This window comes from Ruditapes philippinarum, unplaced genomic scaffold (genome assembly GCF_026571515.1).
Source record: "Ruditapes philippinarum isolate M1 unplaced genomic scaffold, ASM2657151v2 ctg501_1_1_1_1, whole genome shotgun sequence".
NCBI classification, from domain to species: Eukaryota; Metazoa; Mollusca; class Bivalvia; order Venerida; family Veneridae; genus Ruditapes; species Ruditapes philippinarum.
The window spans coordinates 526,619-550,648 of NW_026854871.1; the positions used below are offsets into that span (position 1 = coordinate 526,619).

At 32.4% G+C, this 24,030-nt stretch overlaps 1 protein-coding gene across 3 annotated transcripts in view; it reads left to right on the forward strand.

Moving 5' to 3' along the window:
• LOC132741381 (GPI ethanolamine phosphate transferase 1-like) overlaps window positions 1–24,030 on the forward strand; it is a 52,131-nt gene that overhangs the window by 20,877 nt on the left and 7,224 nt on the right. For all 3 annotated transcript variants that reach the window (XM_060729532.1, XM_060729534.1, XM_060729533.1), the window contains exons 7-27: window positions 1,560–1,690; window positions 2,099–2,218; window positions 2,971–3,011; window positions 4,583–4,642; window positions 5,625–5,717; window positions 6,473–6,528; window positions 7,882–7,903; window positions 8,747–8,803; window positions 12,094–12,173; window positions 12,856–13,043; window positions 13,449–13,521; window positions 14,279–14,381; window positions 15,675–15,767; window positions 16,123–16,214; window positions 16,921–16,974; window positions 17,663–17,717; window positions 18,119–18,212; window positions 18,658–18,760; window positions 19,948–20,065; window positions 20,642–20,737; window positions 22,348–22,403. In XM_060729532.1, the coding sequence (XP_060585515.1) occupies window positions 1,560–1,690; window positions 2,099–2,218; window positions 2,971–3,011; window positions 4,583–4,642; window positions 5,625–5,717; window positions 6,473–6,528; window positions 7,882–7,903; window positions 8,747–8,803; window positions 12,094–12,173; window positions 12,856–13,043; window positions 13,449–13,521; window positions 14,279–14,381; window positions 15,675–15,767; window positions 16,123–16,214; window positions 16,921–16,974; window positions 17,663–17,717; window positions 18,119–18,212; window positions 18,658–18,760; window positions 19,948–20,065; window positions 20,642–20,737; window positions 22,348–22,403 (1,785 nt within the window). The remainder of the gene's footprint in view (window positions 1–1,559; window positions 1,691–2,098; window positions 2,219–2,970; window positions 3,012–4,582; window positions 4,643–5,624; window positions 5,718–6,472; window positions 6,529–7,881; window positions 7,904–8,746; window positions 8,804–12,093; window positions 12,174–12,855; window positions 13,044–13,448; window positions 13,522–14,278; window positions 14,382–15,674; window positions 15,768–16,122; window positions 16,215–16,920; window positions 16,975–17,662; window positions 17,718–18,118; window positions 18,213–18,657; window positions 18,761–19,947; window positions 20,066–20,641; window positions 20,738–22,347; window positions 22,404–24,030) is intronic.

Consider the following 24,030-nt stretch of genomic DNA (forward strand, 5'->3'; position numbering starts at 1 on the left):
TTACTTGAAACTTGATTCAAAAATATAGATATCTCTGTATTTCTGGAAATCCACAGGAAGAGAATAATCATATACTTTGTAAATATGTTTACAGTTTATGTTTCTAGAACTATGCGACATACAATTTGCAATAACATTGGCATAATGCTTGAACTGTGTTTGTGAAATATGATTGAAATCTTAAGTGATCTCTTATAAAATTTACCATCTACTGGAAGTGTGATTTATTCCTTCCATACATGTTTTACAGTTTTATGTTTCTTCTACTTTGTGAAGTGCATATTGCTATACATTTAGCAATAAGGATTGAACTGTGTTACTTGAAATGTTGTTCATATTATGTGATCTCATATATTTTGGTGAAGTCCACAGGAATGAGATTTATTTCTTTTAAACATGTTTTACTGTTGTATGTTTCTACTGCTATGTGAAGTGCATATTGCTATACATTTAGCAATAAGGATTGAACTTTGTTAATTGAAAAGATATTTATATTATGTGATCTCATTTATTTTGGTCAAGTCCATAGAAAGTGTGATTTATGCTTTTTAAATGTGTTTATAATTTTATGTGCATAGCTATTCAATCCTTGTATGTACCTGAGATGTTACGATTTCAACTTCTCAATAATTATTTTGTTGTCGAAGGATTTACTGTTGTATTTCCACTACAACTTCATAATAACGTTATGTAAATTTGGGCCAATGATTCATGTTCTGGTTTACATTTGATTTTACTTTTTATTATTCTGCCAAATCATCATTCTTTTCATTTTTGGTAATAACAATGCGAACAGTTATTGTAAGGATATAAGATTGTGACAAAGTGTGAGATATTTGCTGGTCTAAGTGTCAGTAAACTAAAACATTAATCAAGTCCCTGTCATTTACAGCACCAAATTAATTTCAATACTTCTGGTAGCATTCTTGTTAAGATATTGTTTATTCTGTTATGTTTTGTGTTATCTTTTGATGAAGCTTTGTTAAATTGTATGCCTTATTTTAAATAAAAAAACTACATTTCAGGTGACCATTCAGATGATGGTGATGATCACTGCTGTAGCCTTCTGCTGGGATGCTGATGCTGTGGTTCAAAATTAATGGTTTCCCTCACTTATACGGTAGAAATTTTATTGTAGAAACAGTATGTGTAAAGGTAAGAATAATTTACATTTATATAAGCATCGGTAAGTTAAACAATTTAAGTTGAAAACTCCTATTTTTTGCCTCAAAATGATCCAATAACTCCTATATTTCCTGCAAAAATATTCCTATATTCCTCTTTTATTTTGGATAAGACCTGGTTGACAGCCTGGGGACCTAGCTTGGATTTGTTGTAGGACTCTCTAAGTTTAAGGTCAAGGTCACTGTTACTTAAAACAGCAAAATGGTTTTGGAGGATAAGCAATTAATTGTAGTGATTATTAGAACAGAGATGAAACATCACAAAATATAAGTCGAGGTCAAATTTTGCTTCAGAAAAAGGTATTGCTAGTGGCTTTAGTGATAGCTCTTTAAGTTTGTTATTATATTAGTGAAATATGAAGATAATGATTTCAGAGCTTATTTGGACAATATTCGTTTGGTGGATGCTGGTATTAAAGAAGTGGTGGAAGTGATTGAAAAGTTTTATAACAACGATGGTCACACAGCCTACATTATGTCATCTGATCATGGAATGACTGATTGGGGTAACACTCATTGTTAATTTTATATTGGATTATGGACAAATTTGTTAAATTGGAAGTTATATTTCATTTTTGATTTAGTGTGCAATCAGTGTCTGTTCTAGAAATTGCAAAATAGGGGTCATTTCATTAGAAAAAAGGGCTTTTTCAGAAACAAGGGGTGCAAATATAAAGTGTAATTGCATAAAATTTAATGTTGTTTATATCAAGCCAGGGCTATTTTTATGGGGGGGGGGGGGAGAGGGGGGTGTTCATGTAAGATTTTTCATCATATATGTCTTATACTTTCATTAACACTTAATGTGGAACATAAAGGTTGAACTATACATTGACTGTACATGAATTAATGAGTAGAATTAAAAGTTGTGTCATATTTTTATGTAACAATAACTAGTGGTATGGATAATACAGGTTCGCATGGAGCAGGTCATCCAAGCGAGACCTTGACCCCTCTTGTGGCCTGGGGAGCCGGGATCAGGAAAGCTGTTCGTGACACTTCATCTAACAAGTTTAAAGATGATTTCTCGAGAGGTATGTTAATTTTCAGCAGTTGCTTTTATCAGGAAAGATTTCATTTCTAATTTGTACATAGTGCATTTCAATTTATTGCTTGACAATCACGTGAAAAAATATATATTATCAAACATCTTGTGGAATTGCTTTACAGTAATCTCAAAACTATGTTATTTATTTTGAGGTCTAACCTTTCCTCATAATTTTTTTCCATTCCAATCTATTCTTATGCAGCAGGGAACATGGCTGTCCTTTTTATTTTAATTTCTTTTAACTATATGTTAGATTTAACATCATATTGATACCAGGTTACTGTAGTAACGTAATGACAGTCATGAATTAAGAATAACACCACACATAATGGTTACTCAATCTCATTAAAATCAGATCATCGTTTTCGCTCCATTACTCTTCATGAGGGTAGTGGAGCAACAGTTAGGATATGATTTTAATGAGATTGAATGGTTACTATATATATGTATGTATTTAGATATACATTAAAAATTATATGAACAATGCTTATAGATAAAGCATATAGCCTTGTACTTTCAATATATTGTGTTCTTATAGCTTGGGTAAACAACTCAAATTCATGCATATATAAACCTGTTATCCTTCACATTTGTCTGCCCTTGTTTAAGCTAGAGAGACATTTTGTTACCTATCTCCGCTTGTACAACTGTTGACTTTAGACCTAAATAATGTTTGGGTAACTGATATCCCACCCCCTGAGAGTAAAGAATGATTGTAGATTCATTGTTCTTTTGCAGAATGGAAACTTGACCACTTAAAGAGGACTGATGTTGAACAGGTAAGCTTGCTTATATTTGTTTTATATTACCAATTCTTAACCTACCTGAACATTTAAAGATAAGCCTTTGTCACCATTATAAACCGACTCCGTGGTCGAGGGGTTAGAGTCGATGACTTCTAATCCAGTTACCTCTCTGGCATGGGTTAGATCCCCGGGAGATGCTTTGGTAGTTTAGCACAGAGGAAGGTAGTCTAGTACTGGTGTAACTCTCCAGGAACGATGGTTAGAAAACTACCCACCTACATGACTGAAATACTGTTGGGAAAAGGCGTAAAATGAAACAAACAAACAAAGTCACCAGTATAGAGCCAAGCGAACTTGCATATTAATGCTTTTCTGACCAGGCTCTTTATTGTTGGTTTTTCATTTTGATGTAGTTTTGTATAAAAATTTGAATAGATTTTACCAAGACTGAGGCAGGGCAAATTTATTGTACAAATTCAGCAGGTTACCATAAATTTTCATGGAATGGCAGAAAAAAAATATTTTGAATTTATTTTCAAAGAATGAGATGATAAAAAATGTTTCATTCTAGTATAATGACCGCTTAGACCTTGGTAAATTTCTTGTATTTTAAACAATGATCTATATGTAGATGTACAGTGTAACTTCCGAATTCCGGAACTTCTGAAATCCGGAAACTTCTAAAAACCGAACATTTTTTTCGGTCCCGATTTTTTCCCTTCTATTTTCTATTAATATAATACTTCTGAATTCCGGAACTTCTAAATTCTGAATTCCGGACGATATTTTCGTAAAATTAGAGTCAAATCAATGCAATTTTACCTCCAAAAACGGGAAATATCCAAAGGTGTGAAATACATTGTAAAACAAGAATTTTTACCCTGCAGGAAGATTTAATCTTCCTCTGCAGGAAGATTTAATCTTCCTATCGATTGTTTACTAATTAGCGGTGATCGTGTAATTTGACACGCGTCAAAATCACAAACTGTGAAATGGTATGTTTCAAGTGATGCGATTAATTAAAGTAATTTACGGCGGTCAGTTAATTTGAAGTGTTTATTAGCGGATTAAATGACAATTTATTGGACAGTGTATGCATCAAACGTCTTTAGGGATTTTATTGCATTTTATGTAATAATTAATTAACTAGCATTTGCAGGTAAGATAAAAATGTATTCTTTTCATGCACATCTTTATCTTGATTAAAAAACTATTATATATGATAAAACAGTAATGGCCACATCTTCCTTGACATTTAGTGATAGTAAGTGGCTAAGTCTTGTCCACATTATCATAAACCTCTGAATTCCGGAAACCTCTGAAATCCGAACTTTTTGAGAAGTCCCATGGGTGTTCGGTTTTCGGAAGTTACAATGTATATATCAAAATTATACATATGTTAATGTTTTACTGATACTTGGTATTTCAAACAGATTCATATGATAAGAAAATGACACTGTGACAAAATTATGATAGTTCTGCATTAAACATCTTTTACTAGTTATGTCTAAAATTTGATTTTGTATAATCTATGTCCAAATTCAGCTGACTGTTGTCCTGTATTCATATGTATTTACAATGAGACGTTTGTTTTATAATTACAGGCAGATATAGCCCCCTTGATGGCAGCATTAATTGGGATAAACTACCCTATGAACTCTGTGGTAACTATATTATAATGTTTCTGTTTATTCACAAAAGCTGTTATAGACTGCTTTTGTCAAGCAGTTAGATGTTGGCCCCCATTGAAATGATAAAAGCAGTTTCATGTGTGACTGTCACAAGGATGCTACAGACCAAATTTTAAGTAAATCTGCCTAGCAGTTTCAGAGCAGAAGATGATTGTTGACGCAGGATGCCACAGCATCCCCCTTTGATACAAATAGCTCACCCTGAACCTTCAGTTACAGATGTTGACCTCAAATCATTTTCTCCTTGTGTCATGGCAGGTTTAAGTCTTGAGATGTACGTTTAATTTCTTTGTTTAACCTGGTAGATTGCAGGAGGTCTATGATTCCACCAGCATTTTTGTCTGGGATTTAAATAACGCAAGGAGAGACACCTGATTTCCATTTCCCTCTGTGGCCAAGAGGTGTAGGTCTCTGAATTTGAAATACTTGCCCCTTACTAAGGTTGGTTTGCATCCCACCAGAGTCTTTGAATGTGAGGAAGTAATTTATTTAGCTCATATAAGGTTTGTGGTTCTTGTTAGGGGCTGACAAATCACTGAAATATCTTACATACAGGCACCCCTGATGTCACCAGCCACTAGTAAAGCTTAAAAGTTGCTATATAACATATTACATTGTCAGCTTCACTAAAAATGCAATCAAAACATGAAATTCCTTTCTTTAAATCGTGTACAATAAAAATAGATAACATATATTTATTTAGAGCATTGTATGTATCACCATTGCCTTTCCTTTGAACATAATGCCAACTGTTGAATGATTGACTAAAACTATTTGCCTGCAATGGCATGAAATAATTACAAACCGTTGTGATAAATTTGTAAATTATGTAAGGTCAGCATTGTTGTTTTGATGGTTATATGATGCAATACATTAATGCAATATATTAATCATTTTCTATAGTTCTTAAAATTTAGAAATTTATATTTCTACTTCAATGATTGTCTTTTTTCAGGGAATTTTGCCTCATGACTTCCTTGATATACCAGAGGGTGACCTTGCTGAAGCAATATATGCTAATGTTAGACAGTTACTGGAACAGTATCAGGTAATCGGAGTATGCTAATGTTAGACAGTAACTGTTCACAGGTAAACTGATTTATGCTAATGTTAGACAGTTACTGGAACAGTATCAGGTAAACAGATTATGCTAATGTAAGATATTTACTTAAACAGGTAAACTGATTTATGCTAGAAAGTTACTGTTCACAGGTAAACTGATTTATGCTAATGTTAGAAAGTAACTGGAACAGGTAAACTGATTTATGCTTATGTTAGACAGTTACTGGAACAGGTAAACTGATTTATGTTAATGTTAGATAGTTTCTGTTTAGATAAATTGAATTGTGCTAATGTAAGACAGTTACTGGAACAGATAAACTGATTTATGCTAATGTTTAACAGTTACTGTTCACAGGTAAACTGATTATGCTAATGTTAGACAGTTACTGTTCACAGGTAAACTGATTATGCTAATGTTAGACAGTTACTGTTCAGGTAAACTGATTTATGCTAATGTTAGATTGTTACTGTTTAGGTAATGAAAGATTGGTGATAATAATCAGATATGTGATCATGACTGAAAAAATGCATGTCTGGTCTTCCTCTACCAGAAAAGCTGGAGAACCACCATATGATCTATACAGTGTTGAGGTGACATATATCTTACGTGAAAAAAAAAATATGTATAGAATGTATATATTTATGCTAATTTTGAAAACAAACACATGTGTCATGTTATAATTGTGGATTTTATCTTTTTTTAGCAGTGCTTTGTTTTATTTCAAATTTTGCATTTTTCAGGTGAAAATGGAACTGAAGAAGTCTACAACACTTTCAGTAGCATTTAGGCCTTTTAGGTAAAATCATCTTCTACTTTTTGCAATCTGACTAAATTTCAAATCTACTTAACTTATTTCTTGCATATAGATCTGATTGCCAAGGATGTAGGACAAATCTAAAAATGACATGATGGACAAAAGCCCCCATCTATAAAATGAAAAAAAAAAGCCCCCCCCCCCCCCCCCATCAAAATTCCAGGTAGGACAAAAGCCGCCCTCACATCAATCAAATTGGTTTAGCAATAGCCCCCCTAAGGTTTATAGACCAGACTGACCTTCTATCTTTTTTCACACACCCACATGGTTCAATTCATCAAGGTTCACACTAACTTTTAAATGAAAATGAAAATAATTTGTTTTTAATATATAAATATAATGCATAATATGTTTTCTAGGGGGCTTTTGTCCTATATGTAGATTTGAAGGACCAGGGGCCATTTGTCCTATATGTTAATTCAAAGGGGGGCTTTTGTCCTATGTGTAAATTTGAAAGGGGGCATTTGTCCACTGTGTCATTTTTAGATGGGAGGCTTTTGTCCGAGGAGAGCTTTTGTCCGTATCCCAATTGCCTTGGTATTTGTGTTGCCTTCATTGTGATTTGGATTTCCTGAAAAAGCCATTTTTAGCCATGGAATCAAAATTTCCTTTACAGACAGGCATTAAACAAAGTATCAAAATATCGTGTCCTTGGAACTTTTGTTGATTTTTGTTAGAAAAAAATTATTGTTTGAAGTAATTTGAAACAAATAAACTGGAGAAAATCGATTCAGTTTTTAATGGGCAAGATTGTTTTGCCATTTTACATGCCAGTTTTATGGACAATGCTATGTTGGTTCTCAAAATTGTAAAAATTACCTCCTCAGTATTGGTTTTCCAGCAGTTAAAATTAGAAACTGCATCACTTTCTTTCAAAGTTGTGAAAGCTTGCTGTTGATCGTCTGTTTGAAAGGTCAGAAGAAGGTGACCCCCTATTGGTGTCATCATATATAAATGCTTACATGTCATTAGGAGCTGATTTTAATCAGATTGCTACTTTTTGATAATATTAACAGTTTTTTGGTTTCTTTCAGGGAAATAAAATGTTAATACTATAATAGATTCATTCTCAAAACTTCATTTTAAAAGCACATTATATATTGAACAATATTACCCACAAGCTTAGCTTGTGTGATATATAAATGATGATTAACTGCCATGTTCTTAAAATGCTTAGTCCACTTTACCATGGGAAAAGATTTAATTGTTGAGAAAAGAAATACTAAATGAACATAAAAAGATCGTCATAATAATACTATCAGATTAAGATATTTCATATATACACAGTATATACTCTCTTTCCTTTAAAATAGAGTTGTTTTCTTTATTTTTCAGTGATTTGACCCCTACGAAGTTGGTAAGAAAGTTAATTTCTTGTTGTATCAACTATGTTTTTAAAGAATCACATGATATTACATAATGATACATTGTAGCTTTAAATGTCATTAAATAAATTTGGATTCTTTCATGTGAGGAAGCTATCCAGCTAGCTTACGGAACGTCGGTGGTTCTACTCAGGTGCCCGTTCGTGCCTGAAATATGCACAGAAGTGCACCTGAGGTCTTCCTCCACCAGTAAAGCTGGAACGTTGCGATATGACCTATACTGTGTCGATGTGAAGTAAAACCCAAAACAAACAAACAAATAAATTTGTCTGAGAGATTCTGATTTTTAAGTTTTCCTCAAATAGTTTTAATGAGATCTTTTAAAAAAAATTTTTTCAAATATGAAAAATATTATCAACCTTTTCCTTGATGTCCAAAAATATTTTGTTTTTTACATTTTACATGCACATCTATTAAACGTATTTTTCTATCTACCATAGCAATGTACCTGTTTACAGTCCACCTTTTCCGCACAATATTGAATCTGTTGATCAGTGCCTGCTTTCCAATATATTGCCTCACATATATTTTTCCCCACTCTCAAACAAATACTTCCTACATCAGTTGAAAAAAGTCATTTTCCAAAATATGGCTCACAATATAGTCCAATAATATGTTAAAGTTTTAAGAAATAACTGTCAAACCCAATTCGATCTTTTTCCCTTGATAACTTTATGTTACAGTCCTGTTTTGAATTTTGAGATTGCTGATGTTTTTTTTTCTTTAATAGACTTTGAATATAGAAATTAAAGCAGCCAACATTGTAGTGTGATGTCTTGTTGCATGTATTAACTGTATTTATTTTATTACTTCAGGCAGAAACACATAGACATATAAGACAGTTGATACAAAATGGACACTTTAGAGATGCTGTAAGAAGTTAATATTCAATTTAGCCCTTTTAACCCAGCTATTTATAAAAAAATACATGGGGATCTATTAAACTCGCCCTGGCATCAGTGTCAGCATAGGTGTCACACTTTGTTTAAGCTTTTATGTGCAAGTGGGTATCTCCAAAACTACTGAAGGCAATTGGTTTAAACTTCACACACATATTTTAAAGTATAATAGGAGGTGACTGTCCAAGGCCTTTAACTTTAACATGGATTATTTACAGAATTTTGCTGTTTTTGGACATTTAAAACATTATTCAAGACTCTTGTTTTACTATCAAGCACTGAGAATAGTCGAGCATACTGTCATACCAACAGCTTGTGTTATATTGCATATTGCAACATGATGATTAACTAAGTAAAACTTTCTTACTTGTTAGTTGGTAACTAGAAATAAACAAATTGTCACCTTAGTGCAATAACTGCTTAACTTCTATTAGATTTAGGAGGACTTAACCTGTTTCTACACTAAGGTAACAATATTAAGTTTGGCTTTTAATGAAAATTTACTGCATTGTTTGTGTGGTATACGACTTTGATCACAACATACAGGATCTTTAATATAGATAGAACATGTGTATGTATCTATAGAAATTAAAATTAATTGTAGCACATATGATTAAAGGTATCAGCTAACTGATTAAAATAATAAATTAATTAACATAAAAGTGTGGTCTCCTAGTTGACTAATTTCATTGGCTAAGTTTAGAGGTGACATGTGATCAGTTTCTGTAAATGTCAGTTTTGGAAGAGATTTATTTTGATTTAATAGCACTTTGACAATGAATGATTTTATAGCACTTTGACTAAGAATGATTTTATAGCATTTTGACTAATAATGATTTTATAGCACTCTTACTAAGAATTATTTTATAGTACTTTCACAATGAATGATTTTATAGCACTTTAATTAAGTATGATTTTATAGCACTTTGACCAAGAATGATTTTAAAGCACTTTGACAAAGAAAGATTATATAGCACTTTGACTAAGAATGATTTTATAGCACTTTGACAAAGAATGATTTTATAGCACTTTGACTAAGAATGATTTTATAGCACTTTGACAAAGACTGATTTTATAGTACTTTGACTAAGAATGATTTTATAGCACTTTGACAAAGAATGATTTTATAGCACTTTGACTAAGAATGATTTTATAGCACTTTGACAAAGAATGATTTTATAGCACTTTGACTAAGAATGATTTTATAGCACTTTGACAAAGAATGATTTTATAGCACTTTGACAATGAATGATTTTATAGCACTTTGACTAAGAATGATTTAATAGCACTTTGACAATGAATGATTTTATTACTCTTTGACAAAGAATGATTTTATAGCACTTTGACAATGAATGATTTTATAGCACTTTGACTAAGAATGATTTTATAGCACTTTGACAAAGAATGATTTTATAGCACTTTGACAAAGAATGATTTTATAGCACTTTGACTAAGAATGATTTAATAGCACTTTGACAATGAATGATTTTATAGCACTTTGACAAAGAATGATTTTATAGCACTTTGACAATGAATGATTTTATAGCACTTTGACTAAGAATGATTTTATAGCACTTTGACAATGAATGATTTTATAGCACTTTGACTAAGAATGATTTAATAGCACTTTGACAATGAATGATTTTATAGCACTTTGACTAAGAATGATTTTATAGCACTTTGACAAAGAATGATTTTATAGCACTTTGACTAAGAATGATTTTATAGCACATTGTCAAAGAATGATTTTATAGTACTTCGACAAAGAAAAAGGTTATATGAAATAGAAATGTCCTACTTAGTTTGATGCAACATCACAAAATACTGGATAAAATCAATACCTACTATTGTTGAATAATCATTGTTTGAAAATGTGAATATATTTTGTCAAAGAAAATTCTGAAAAGTTTTATTGAGATAAAAAACTAACAACAAATCACAGCCCACACTTCTTGTTGTGAAATTTTCTATTTTACCTAAGCAATTGCATATTACTCTCTCTATATGCATATGCAGTCTATTTTTAGTCCCCTACCAGTTTACCGAAGGGGACTTTAGGTTTACCCTCCGTCCGTCTGTCTGTCCGTCAGTCCGTCCGTCTGTCCGTCCGTCAGTCCTTCCGTCCACAAAACTGGATCCCGCGATAACGCAAAAAGTACTGAAAATATTTTAATGAAACTTGATATATGGATAGATGGCAGTATGGAGATTATGCACGTCTTTTTCTTTTCTTCCTATGTTAAAAATTCTGGTTGCTATGGCAACAAATAGACTGAAAATAAGGCAAATTTTACACATAACCTGGATCCCGCGATAACGCAAAAAGTACTGTAAAATTTTTATGAAACTTGATATATGGATAGATGGCAGTATGGAGATTATGCACGTCTTTTTCTTTCCTTCCTATGTTGAAAATTCTGGTTGCTATGGCAACAAATAGACTGAAAATATGGCAGATTTTACACATAACCTGGATCCAGTGATAACACAAAAAGTACTGAAAATATGTTTATGAAACTTGACATATGGGTAGATGGCAGTATAGAAATTATGCACATTCTTTTCTTATCTTCTTATGTTGAAAATTCTGGTTGCTATGGCAACAAATAGACTGAATTTCAAGATTTCTGATTCTAGTTTTTAAGTTTTTTCACTATAAGTTCTTTATTTCTTAAGGTATTTTCTTCAAACTTTAAGTATAAATTGCTTGTCATCAACCACATCATATGTGACAAGGTTTACAACTCTAGCACAAAATTTATCAGAATTACCTCCCTTGAACTTAAAATTTTCATGAAAAAAAACATTGTTTTTTAATAACTTCTTTTTCTGAATGTATCTACTTCAAACTTCATATAAATGTTTCTTATTATCACTCAACATTTGTGAGTGTTCAATACTCTAGCAAGACTATTTCCAGAATTATGCCCCTTTTGAACTTAGACTTTTTTTTGAGAAATTGGTAATTTTTACTCCAACTTCTTCAATCATGATAGGATTTTAAAAATGTTATATTTTGATAACAGGGATGTTTAAAAAATAACTTTAGAGTGTCCTTCAGTCCGTCTGTCTGTACATAAAAACTGTTTCGTGTGATCACTTTTAAAGAACTTTTTCAACACTTAACATAGGAACCTAAGTGAATGGCCAATGGCCCTTCAGAATGTTGCTTGGGCTCTTACCGGTAGGGGACTTATGGATTGCTTGCAATACTATGATAATTGCTTGTTATACATGTGAAAGACATTGTTATTTTATTACAGATCAATGAATGTAAAAGAGTAATGGAGATAGCTTTGAAAGGCATGAGTTACTTCCAGACCTATGATAGATTCTTCCTAGGGTAAGTTATCTCCCTTCATTATTTTATGTTATGGTCGGTTTGTTCAGGCAGGATTGTTCCTGATCAGATTTGAAGAATGATCAGCATCAATTTAATAAAGTAAAAATATGTTTAGGTGTTTAAAAGCAAAATTTTAGAATAGTTGAAGTAACACACTTGTATAAAGTTATAGAAAAAAAATACCAAAGTTCATTGTGTCAATTGAAGACTACTGATTGTAAAAAGCTTTTGGCTTTGGGAATGCTTTCTTTTATACAAGGTAACTGTTTACATGTTATATCTTGTTATATGTGTTGATGTTTCTGCCATACAGTTCCATGCTGATTAATTTCATTAAAACAGTTATAAATCCTGATATGACTTGAGCAAGGTTAATAACAAAAAAAAAAGAAAATAAAAAGGAATAAAAAAACTGATTGGCTACAAAAGATTTTAAATTGTCATTTAAGTTTGACAGTGAGTTATTGATATTTTGTTGATGATATGTCTGTTCCATAGGTAAAATAACTAGCTCATTAAATTAAAAAACTGCTTAATATTTCACAAATATAGTATTTCACATATATGAAAGAAAGTACATGTGAAAAAAAACAGACAAAAAGCTCAAGTTGATTTTATGAAACTCACTAAAACTAAATTTTTACTGATGACTTATACTGAAAACTTTATTTGTATTATTCAGAGCAAGTATATTTAGTGGATTTCTGGGTTGGATGATGTATGTGTTAACATTGGTATTTGAGAAACATAGTGGTGTAGTGAGACCTCGACTTAAGCTGGAGAAACAGATGCAGCCCACCTGGAGGTCAGACACAACCATTTATGTTACATTTGGATGTCTCGGTCTTCTTATCACCATACTCTTGTTTGGTATGAACAAATACTATTTATTTTAATAGATTTACCCGGATTCAAGAATATTTTAGCTTTCCCCAACTAATCCAAGGGACTTTCTATATGGAACGTTGGTGGTTCTACTCAAGTGCCTCTTCGTGCCTGAAATAATGCAGGGAAGAGCACCTGAGGTCTTCCTCCACCAGTAAAGCTGGAACGTCGCCAAATGACCTATACTGTGTTGGTGTGACATGAAACCCAGTGAAACAAAAATCAAAAAAATAATTGTCTAAAGTTTTATATCACAGAGAAAATATGAAAATTTAGTATTCCAAATTATTACCTTTTTACTGTTTTCTTATTTAATAAACTGGAACTTTGGATGACTGGTTAAATATGACTGTAAGATTGAGAAAAAAGTGTTATGTATTGATCTTTCAGTGCAGTCATTGCCATGGACTAACTACCTATACTGTCTCATTCCTGTTGTACTGTGGATGCTGGTGGCTCTAAGGTATCTATACATTTTTTTGCACATTGGAATGGATTTTCTGATGATTTTTTTCAATTTTTAGCGTGACTTTGAAAACTTGAAATAAAATTGAGGTATTGTTACAGTCTTGGACGCGTTCATGTTGAATTGTAACTGAGAAATTTTGCAAACTCTCTTGATCATAACTAAAAAAATAAATTGTGTATTGTCTTCATACTTGGCCACAACAACCCTTTGGACAAGACCTTCAAGTAGACTTAGACTAAACTTGACCTTCATTCATAATTTACCTTGACCTTCAAGGTCAAATGTCTAAATTTTGCTTGATTTTTGCTGATTTTGCTATTAGTGGCTATATTTTTGTTATTTTTTAAATGGATTGTCTTCAAATTTAAAGACAAGAAACTTTTAGGATAGACCTTTATATAAACCAGACAGACATTGACCTACACTCATGAATGACCTTGACCTTTCGGGTCAAATGGACATGTTGAATAATTTAGATATGACCTTGACCTTTTAAATGACCTTGACAGACAAATGATTGAATTTTGCTTATATTTTCTTAACTTTGTATTCTGGTGAATATTACTAATGTCCCTACCACACACCATGAAGAGAGACATGTTATAAGATATACTATGCTCATCCTTGAGTAAAATATGTTATTCACTGAAATTTTTTTGAAACCTATGAAATTCTTAATGAATAGTAAATGCAGAAATGCAGTGTTTGAAACATGCTAATTTTATCTTTTTGTTATTAATTTTTTTTTCAGATGTGATATTTTGATACAAGTGTATGGATATATGAGAACGATGAAGAACAGGACAGACTTTATTGTGGCAGTACTTGCTTCACTAGTTGGCCTTGAGATACTAGTAAATATTTTAATATGTTTTTTATTTTTTCATAACCTTTTCCTAAACACAATAATTCCTAATTTTTTGGGAGCCAAAATTTCTCAGTGACAATTGATTTTGGACATTGAGTATGATGGTCATTTGCCTCACAAAGCTGATTCAGAAATCATGTGGGATAAGTCTGTTTCTAGCTGAGATTTCGGTATAATTACTGGTTAGTTATCCAGGATAGCTGGTTAGGTGGACTGACCATGGAGATAGTACTCAAAACATGTAAAAAAATCTGCCTAAAAACAAGTAAACTCTACTTGTCCTTAGTATTTCAAAAAAATTGATCTTGAATAAGTCATCAGTGATGACTGATTTGCATTTATAGGTAGTTTTAAATTGATTACCCGAAATCAAGTTCAGGAAACAGGCAGATCTTTATTGTATGAGTTAAAGTGTATGTTATCATATGAGGGGTGTCAAACATAGTCCCAGCATTTGTTTCACTGGATTGAAATTTAAAAAAATTGCATTGCTCAATAATAACTTTTTCTGCAGATTGAGTGTTTCATTTTTTTCATAAATGATTATTATATATGTGCTTATTTAAGCACTGTCAGTGTGTATTTGCCCATCAAACTTATTTTAATTAAAAGCAGAAATTACAGAATTAAGAATGCCTTCTCACATGCCATTTACAATTTTTGTAGCTAAATGATGTGGTCCTATGTTTGAATAACGATGCCAGTGTTGTATGCTTATGAATTGTAGCATTTCAAGACCAGCATTGTCTACAAGTGGATTCTTGGTCATGTGATTTTGCAACTATACAACATGAATTTCATATGTGAAGCCTGGGCTATGTGATTTTACAATGATACAAAATGTATTACATATGTGAACTCTGAGCTATGTGATTTTTAAATTATACAAAATTTATTTCACATTTGAACCCTGGGCTATGTGATTTTGCAATTATTCAAAATGTGTTACACATGTGAACCATAGGCTATGTGATTTTACAATTATATAAAATATGTTTCACATGTGAACCCGGGGCTATGTGATTTTGCAATTATACAAAATGTGTTTCATTCCTGAACCCTGGGCTTTGTGATTTTTAAGTTATACAAAATGCATTTCACATGTGAACCCTGAGCTATGTGATTTTGCAATTATACAAAATGTATTTCACATGTGAACCCTGAGCTATGTGATTTTGCAATTATACAAAATGTATTTCACATGTGAACTCTGGGGTATGTGATTTTGCAATTATAAAAAATGTGTTTTACATGTTAACCCCGAGCTATGTGTTTTCAGGTTGTAGGATTTTTCTATAGAGAGATGTTAACAGTTGGACTTCTACTCATTGCAATGTTACCATGGGTGTCTGGAAATTCACTTAGATCTAAGGTTGGTACATTTTTACTTTGATGACTTCTTTGGTTGGAAATATTTGGATAAAATATTTAACTTCCAATGATTATCTCCAATATCTAAAATTTATAAATTGTAGAAGATGCCTATTTTGTTTAGAAGATGCACAATATGTTTATTACACAGTATATTGATTATTTTCTTCGTAGATTACTGGTGTTATTTAAATAAATTTCGTTTTATGCAAACATTATTAGGCAACAAGTGAAACTGTGTAGAAATAATTGAAAATTCAAGATAAAAGATTTGGTGTTATGTATGTTATTCAAGTATTGTGGATGTTATCATCAATGTATTCATCAATAGCTCTATTTTATATGTGTTATTTCAGAGACAACTTTGTCAGTGGTCGTTATCGTGCCTGGTGTTATCATTGTTTCCACTATTGCCAGTGGTCACTGGAAAAAGACATCTTTTATATGTGTACGTATATGATAATTATTTCTTTGTTCTTGTTGGTTTTGTACAAGATTTCACAATGCTTTATAACCTGAAGAGCAATAATCTTATCTGTTTTAATCTAAATGTTTTTGCCCCTTGAACCTGATGCCATTTTACCTGACTTTGTCCAAAAATTGACATGTTGCCACTGACTTACATAAAACAGGTTAGAGAGGTACTAAGATTTTTTGCCTATGGAATATAAGGTGTGCACTATTAGAACAAAAGCAAAGGAATTTTTTCAAAGTTTTTAAAACTATTTGAAAAAGTTTAAAGATAAAGTACAGATAATAGATAAGTACATGGGTGTATATATGTACATGTACTGTTTAAAGGATATTACTGCGTGCCGAAAAGTTAGTGAATTTAAAATTCTAGACATTTTGTGCAAAGAAATATTAGAAAATTGCCGATTTTGTAGTAGCATGAAAACTAGAGGTCTTGAAGTTTGCAAACATGCTCATTTCTGTATAGCTAATACACAAGAGGATATTTTAGCATCAGATTTTCATCAATTTGCAAAATTTGCCAATATCTCCAAATCACTAACTTAACCACTTACATGGCATTCACTCTGTGAATAATGTAGAACACTATAGCGACCATATACAAAAACATCTCCTTTCCATTTCATATAAAATATTACAAACGTAAGATTGATAAAGACTTGTTTTTATTTTATTTTCAGAAAAGTTGGAGGGGCTTCAGTATTGCTTGTGTCACTGTATCATTATTTTATAAAGTAAGTATCAAATACTACTTATGTATATTCTAATGTTATTCTTACTTTTAGGATGCAATTTTATTTACTTGGGTAAAAAAATGTCTAAAGCTTTATTCTCATGCCCCTCTTGTGCTTAGTAATGTCAACAAATGTTGGGATGTTTGTCTGGTATGAAACTATATCATCTTCTTAACCCTAGCACTTGTCTGGAAAAAAGAATGTTTAAGTTTTAAGTTCTATTACTTTTAATATATGTTATAATGTTATTCCCAAATATACCCTGTGAATGATGACATGCTTATGAATCTCTGTGTCATAGAATTTCTTGACATGTCCAATTGTAAGGACATTTTACTATGGATTAAGCCTTAAATCTGAGTAGCCATAGTAGCTGACTTTGGATCATTTGACATTTGCTTAGAGGGTAGAGGGTTTCTATTCACACCAGGGACTTTGAATTATTTCATGTAAAGAAGCTATGCAGCAAACTTATGGAAGGTCAGTAGTTCTACTCTTTTGACTAATTCTACCTCAAGAAATGCATAGACGAGCCACCTGAGGTCTTTAACCTTAGAATTGTTGATCTTAAATTGAAAAAAAGATTATCAAGCCTATGATTTTTGAATTTACCAAAATTTAACAGGAAGTAGCTGCCACAGAATTATCTCCTTGAAATACCTTATAAAGATCAACCTTTTTTTTTCAGGTCAAAGAATTCTACATATTTTACTTTCACAGATAAGATTTTATATTGTTTTCAAGTAAGTAAATCTTAATACTGAGAACTTATATATATTTTTTATTTAAAGATGTTTTTGGGAGAGGTGCAAATTTTGTATTGGCAAAGACGATAAACTCATTTTCAGAGGCAGATTACTAAAACATATGATGGTGACCCTCCCCCACCCAAAGTTAAGGAAACTCTTGTGTGCTTGTTTAAATTTTCCTTCTGTGCCTATGTTAAAAAGATGCAGTGTTCCCACAAACATATTCAAACCTCTTTAAAGTGATTTTCTTATATTAAATGCTGAGTGTGAATATTGATATTTATATTTTTTGCTTGAAGTGGCTTAAATACAAGTTATTCATTTCCATGAAGTTACTCTTGCAATTTTTAGAAGAAATGTTTTTGTTTTTATTAAATGATATATATTATTTTCAGATTGTTTGTGTTTCCATAGCAACATATTTCTCAGGTTTCATTGTTTCATCTGGAATGTCAGAATTACAGCATGCAATAAGCTGGTTCATTTTAGGTAGAGAATTATTTTATTTGTTTTATTATCTTTATAATTATACTACATGCAATAGATACAGACACCATAGTTGTAGACAATACACGTGTTAAAGGGATACTCAGGCAAATTAATGACAAAAATATCAAAATTATGTTATGTGTATAAATTCTTTTTTTGGGTTTGAAGCGTAAATATATTTATATATGTTGAACAAAATTTAGACACTGACAGAATCACCGAATAGTTTTAAAACTAGTCATGTGACTTGAACAAACTGTGGAAGTTACAATAATAGATATTGTGGATATTGTATGATTGACATAAACCTAAATCATTCATTTCACATGTCCTTTAACGTTTTAATATACACTTTTTTAACTTACAAAGTTTCAATAATCTGTTCTTATGTTACCATGAAAATTGACATTAGTATACTATCTAATGGACATTTCTTGTATTTCAGGTTGCTGTATGGTGCAGCCATTATTCAGCTCTACGCAGATTTCAACACGTCTTCATGCAGTTTACCTTGCATTTGCTGCCCCATTTATATTGCTGAGCGTCTCGTATCCTTAATCTCTACCGCATTGAAAAATGTTACAGTTGAACCTGTCTAATTAGAACTCATCTGGACCAGAAGAAAAGTTCGGATTCGGTCTTTTCTTCTGGTCAGTTTCCACTGTATTTCATAGATCTATTATGCCTATAGTCTAAAACTGTCCGTTGTAAATTTAAAGAAAGCAGCGTTAAGATGACAAGGTCAAACAGCTATGAGTTAAGTATTGTCCATACAGTACAAACAGTGCAGACTCACCAGGCTATAAGTTAATACCATAGGAAAGTCATTTCATCAGCTAGAATTCAGGATAGTAATAAAGTTAAATAGGCACAATCCTTTAATTAATGATGAAAATTTGTCAATAAATTTTTAACATTTGGGAAGTGGCTGAAGGGCACTTAAAATTAGTGATGTTCCGATTGTCGCAAGTCGCCGATAATCAGTTACTGTTATGTAAAGTGACAATAATCAATTCACAAAAATTTGTTCCGCGACATCGTCGAAAATGTTTTAAGTATCAAAGGGAATTAATTTTGACGTTAATTTTCTTTAAGGAACACCTCGCCGATCGCAAAAAATAATCATCTGAGAGACAATTTGGAGTTGAACAGGATCAATAAGTGATGTAAACAATAGTAATATAATGTGATGTGAATGCTTTTATTTGACATCCATTGAAAAATAAAATCTATTTCGTAAAATTATGACTATATAAGGTTAAAACTGTGTTGAAACATGCTAAATGAAGTTCATGTTACTGAATTAATCAACTGCCTTGGGAAGAAATGTTACTTCCCTATTTCTTTTTAACGCGACTTTATTCAAAAAGTTATCAATTATGGCCCATCCGATTGAACCGATGATCGATTGGGACAAATTTCATCCGATTTCCATCACTACTTAAAATAAAAAAAATGAACAATGACAACATTCTAAAATTTTAAGTGTGAACCATTTCCCTGTGCTTTAAAAGGTTTTTGTTTGCATTTTTTTCTAGAAAGTCAAGAAAGAAGGTCTGGTATTGACTTCATAATACATGAGGTGTCAAACAAATAATAAATAATAAATCAAGGTAATCCCAGCTTTTTAAATAAGTCTTTTAAATTTTTTGAAAAGGGAAAGAACTTGTCTTTGTTATATCTTATATTTAGAACTGACAGCTTTTTCATTGTTTATATCCTTAACAATTGTCAGATATGAGATTTTGTTTTTTCTTGCTTTAAGTATATTACTATACCAATGGTTACAGATGGAATGTTCCCAGTTACCAAAGTCGTCAAATAGTTCTATGATAGAAATAGGCCGCAACTTGGTATGTTACAAACTATTTTTGTCACTTCATAATGGTGTTTTTAACAGTTGAAACTGTCCATTATTTTACAGTCGCACTACTGTTGCCAATATCTTCTCTGTAAGTTCTTTTTAAATATGTTGAGTCAAAGCAATTGAACTTTTCAGTGTTGTGTAAATTGGCCAACTGAGTATCCAGTCACTATTCTGGGATGATACATAGTCAGTTGTTGACATGGGTTACACAAAAGAACACAGGGTTTTGTTTGTAAGCAGTTGACCAAGCAATAATTAGAAAAGGCGTGGCTCAATTTTTTACTGCTAAAAACTGGAAACGTCCATTGTATATACTAGATGGTCAGACTGAAAAAATAGTAACATTCAACATTTTGAATACTCCAATAAAATGCAAAAAATGTAGTGTATTTGCTATGTTAAATGATTTCAATGAATTGTGCGACTATTAAACTCATTCTTGTACCCATGTCCACATTCACTAATACTTGGCTAAAGTTTTTTGTGTAACTTATTATGTAATTAATCAATGAAATTTTTCACTTATTTTCTTTTGTTGATATGAAGCTTGTTCTATTTACAGCTAGATATATTTGACTTTTGTAAGCAGAATCAGTATTCAACATTGACATCTCGTAATTATCTGGTAATCGGAGATATTCAGAGAGCTTTCTACTTCGTATCCTTTAAAACAAAACCATGTTACATTACATTTGTTTATACAAATTTTGTTTGACTATAATACCATTAATACATGTATTTTGAAATGATGTGATGTAGGACTTTATGTTAGTTTCTGATATAATAGCTCTAAATAAACTGTAACTTTACTATACTTTTTATGCCCCAACAAAGTGGGGGGCATATAGCGTTGCACTTGTCCGTCTGTCCGTACATCTGTCCGTCCGTACGTCCCGAAATCCTGTGAACGCAACTCCTCTTAAACCGGATGGCAGATTTTGCTTAAACTTCCAGGGATGAACAACCTTAATGTGTAGATGGTAGTAAAGGAAGGAATTTTTGCTGCGACCAAATTTAACAGAATTATGGCCCTTTGTTGATTTTTTCACTATATACTATGTAGAAATTTTGTGAACGCAACTCCTCTTAAACCGGATGGCAGATTTTGCTTAAACTTCCAGGGATGAACAACCTTAATGTGTAGATGGTAGTAAAGGAAGGAATTTTCGCTGCGACCAAATTTAATTCTATATTTACTCTATACTGATGACAGCCTGACTCTATACTGATGACAGCCTGACTCTATACTGATGACAGCCTGACTATACTGTTGACAGCCAGACTCTATACTGATGACAGCCTGACTTTATACTGATGACAGCCTGACTATACTGATGACAGCCTGACTCAATACTGATGACAGCCTGACTCTATACTGATGACAGCCTGACTCTATACTGATGACAGCCTGACTATACTGATGACAGCCTGACTCTATACTGATGACAGCCTGACACTATACTGATGACAGCCTGACTATACTGATGACAGCCTGACTCTATACTGATGACAGCCTGACTCTATACTGATGACAGCCTGACTCTATACTGATGACAGCCTTACTCTATCCTGATGACAGCCTGACTATACTGATGTCAGCCTGACTGAATAATGATGACAGCCTGACTGAATAATGATGACACTGTCTGACTGAATAATGATGACAGCCTGACTCTATACTGATGACAGCCTGATTGAATAATGATGATAGCTTGACTCTATATACTGATGACAGCCTGACTCTATACTGATGACAGCCTGACTCTATACTGATGACAGCCTGACACTATCCTGATAACAGCCTGACTGAATAATGATGACATACTTATGACAGACTGTCTTTATGCTGATGACAGCCTGACTCTAAACTGATGACAGCTTGACACTATCCTGATAACAGCCTGACTGAATAATGATGACAGTCTAACTCCATACTGATGACAGCCTGACTCTATACTGATGTCAGCCTGACACTATCCTGATGACAGCCTGACTCTATACTGATGACAGCCTGACTTTATACTGATGACAGCCTGACTCTATACTGATGACAGCCTGACTCTATACTGATGACAGCCTGACTATACTGATGACAGCCAGACTCTATACTGATTAGAGCCTGACTCTATACTGATAACAGCCTGACTTTATACTGATAACAGGCTGACTATACTGATGACAGCCTGACTCTATACTGATGACAGCCAGACTCTATTTTGATGGCAAAGGTAAATCATTATCAAAATATTACCTTAACACATGTACCAGGTGTTCATCATTCTTACAGGATTCTTTGGGACAGGCAACATTGCCAGTATTAATAGGTATGTATTTTATAGTTTATAATGAAATAAGAAAATAGTTGTCCTGCACCCAATTGTAATATGAAAAAGGCAAAGCCTCAAAGCGAGCTCGATGTACTTTTTACATGAAATAGTATAAATAATCGCTCATTTTTATTTCAAATGCAGTAACGAGTGCTTGTGACGTCATACGTACTGTGTTAAATATGGCTCTGCCCCTGTCGTGAAATGAATAACAAGTTTTGAAAACGTTGATAAAACTATGTTTATTTTCTTTCACTCTATAACTTTTCAAGCGAAATAAAGATTATTTAAAGTGAAATAAACGTAAAACTTAAAACGTTTGCGACATTAAAATAGCGTACTTGATTTGTTTGTTTTGCACGTACTGTTTGGCGCTACATTGTGACGTCACGTAAACAATACTTTAAACGTCTGTACAGCGTTAACGACTGAATAAAAGATATTGGTGTTCGGATTAATTTTCTTAGTTAGACCATTTTCTTTCATTCTAGATAGTTTTCACAACAAAATTCGACAAAAATTGTTTTTTTTTTATCAGATTTCAAACAAAATGGCGCCTTCGATTTTCATTTTTTATACACAGCTTCCGTTATTCTGGTGCCCTGTCCAATTATGGTTCCCATAGACGTGCGCGGGTGACCAGTCTACACATCCGTTTTCAGTCAGAATTCCTCAGTTTTTATCGTTATCTTTAAATTCGAAAAGTTGCGATGTGTCCAATTCGGTACTTTGGACGAAAGTTTTCAAAACCATCACTTAGCAGGTACTCGCGTTACCGTAAAGCTCGCTTTGCGAGCAGGCCCTTCGGGCCAGCTCGTCGAGCTCGCTATAAACGTTGGTTAAATTAACCCTGGGTTAAACGCTAACCCTGGGTTAAATTTAACCAACTTTGGTTAACTAACCAATTTGGTTAGTCACTTGTATAAACCGAGATATTGTGACCTAAAGGTTAACTAACCAAAATGGTTAAAATTAACCGCTGGTTAAACTAACCAAAACTAATCCCGACATGCAATTAATTCTATATCCGGTTATGTTATTTTCGCGGAATATGTCAAAATTAACACATGGTTTACGCTTCCATTTTTATTACAATCGAAAATTTTGATAGTAGAGTTAAAATCGGTTCAAATTTTCAATTAAGATGTTAATTGTCACCACACTAATTACATATCATCATTAAACAAATGTACAAAATATAACTTTTACGTAGGATGAACTTGTTTATGACCTCGGAACTGATGTCACGGAAATTAAATTTAAATTTATACCACGAACATTGTCGCTATAGATATTTGCCTATAAACATGGTTCAGAACGAATTTATTATGTTTTTCATGTAAAAATATTAGTAATTGTGATTATAAAATGACGAAGTAGTAAAATAAATTCGTATTTTTCCATTTCTACTGACGGTTCTTGTCGGTAATTAGTGAGACCGCATGGTTGCTATGGGCTTTGTTTACAAATTAAAATGTACTGCAAATGAGCAAATATCAAAATCATCCGTCAACTGGGACAGAAAATGGTTAGAATGTTAATAATTTCATACAAGAACCACTCGATGCAGAAGTATTGACGCATATATTTCCTATCAGATTCGTACATAAAACGTTCGAACCCA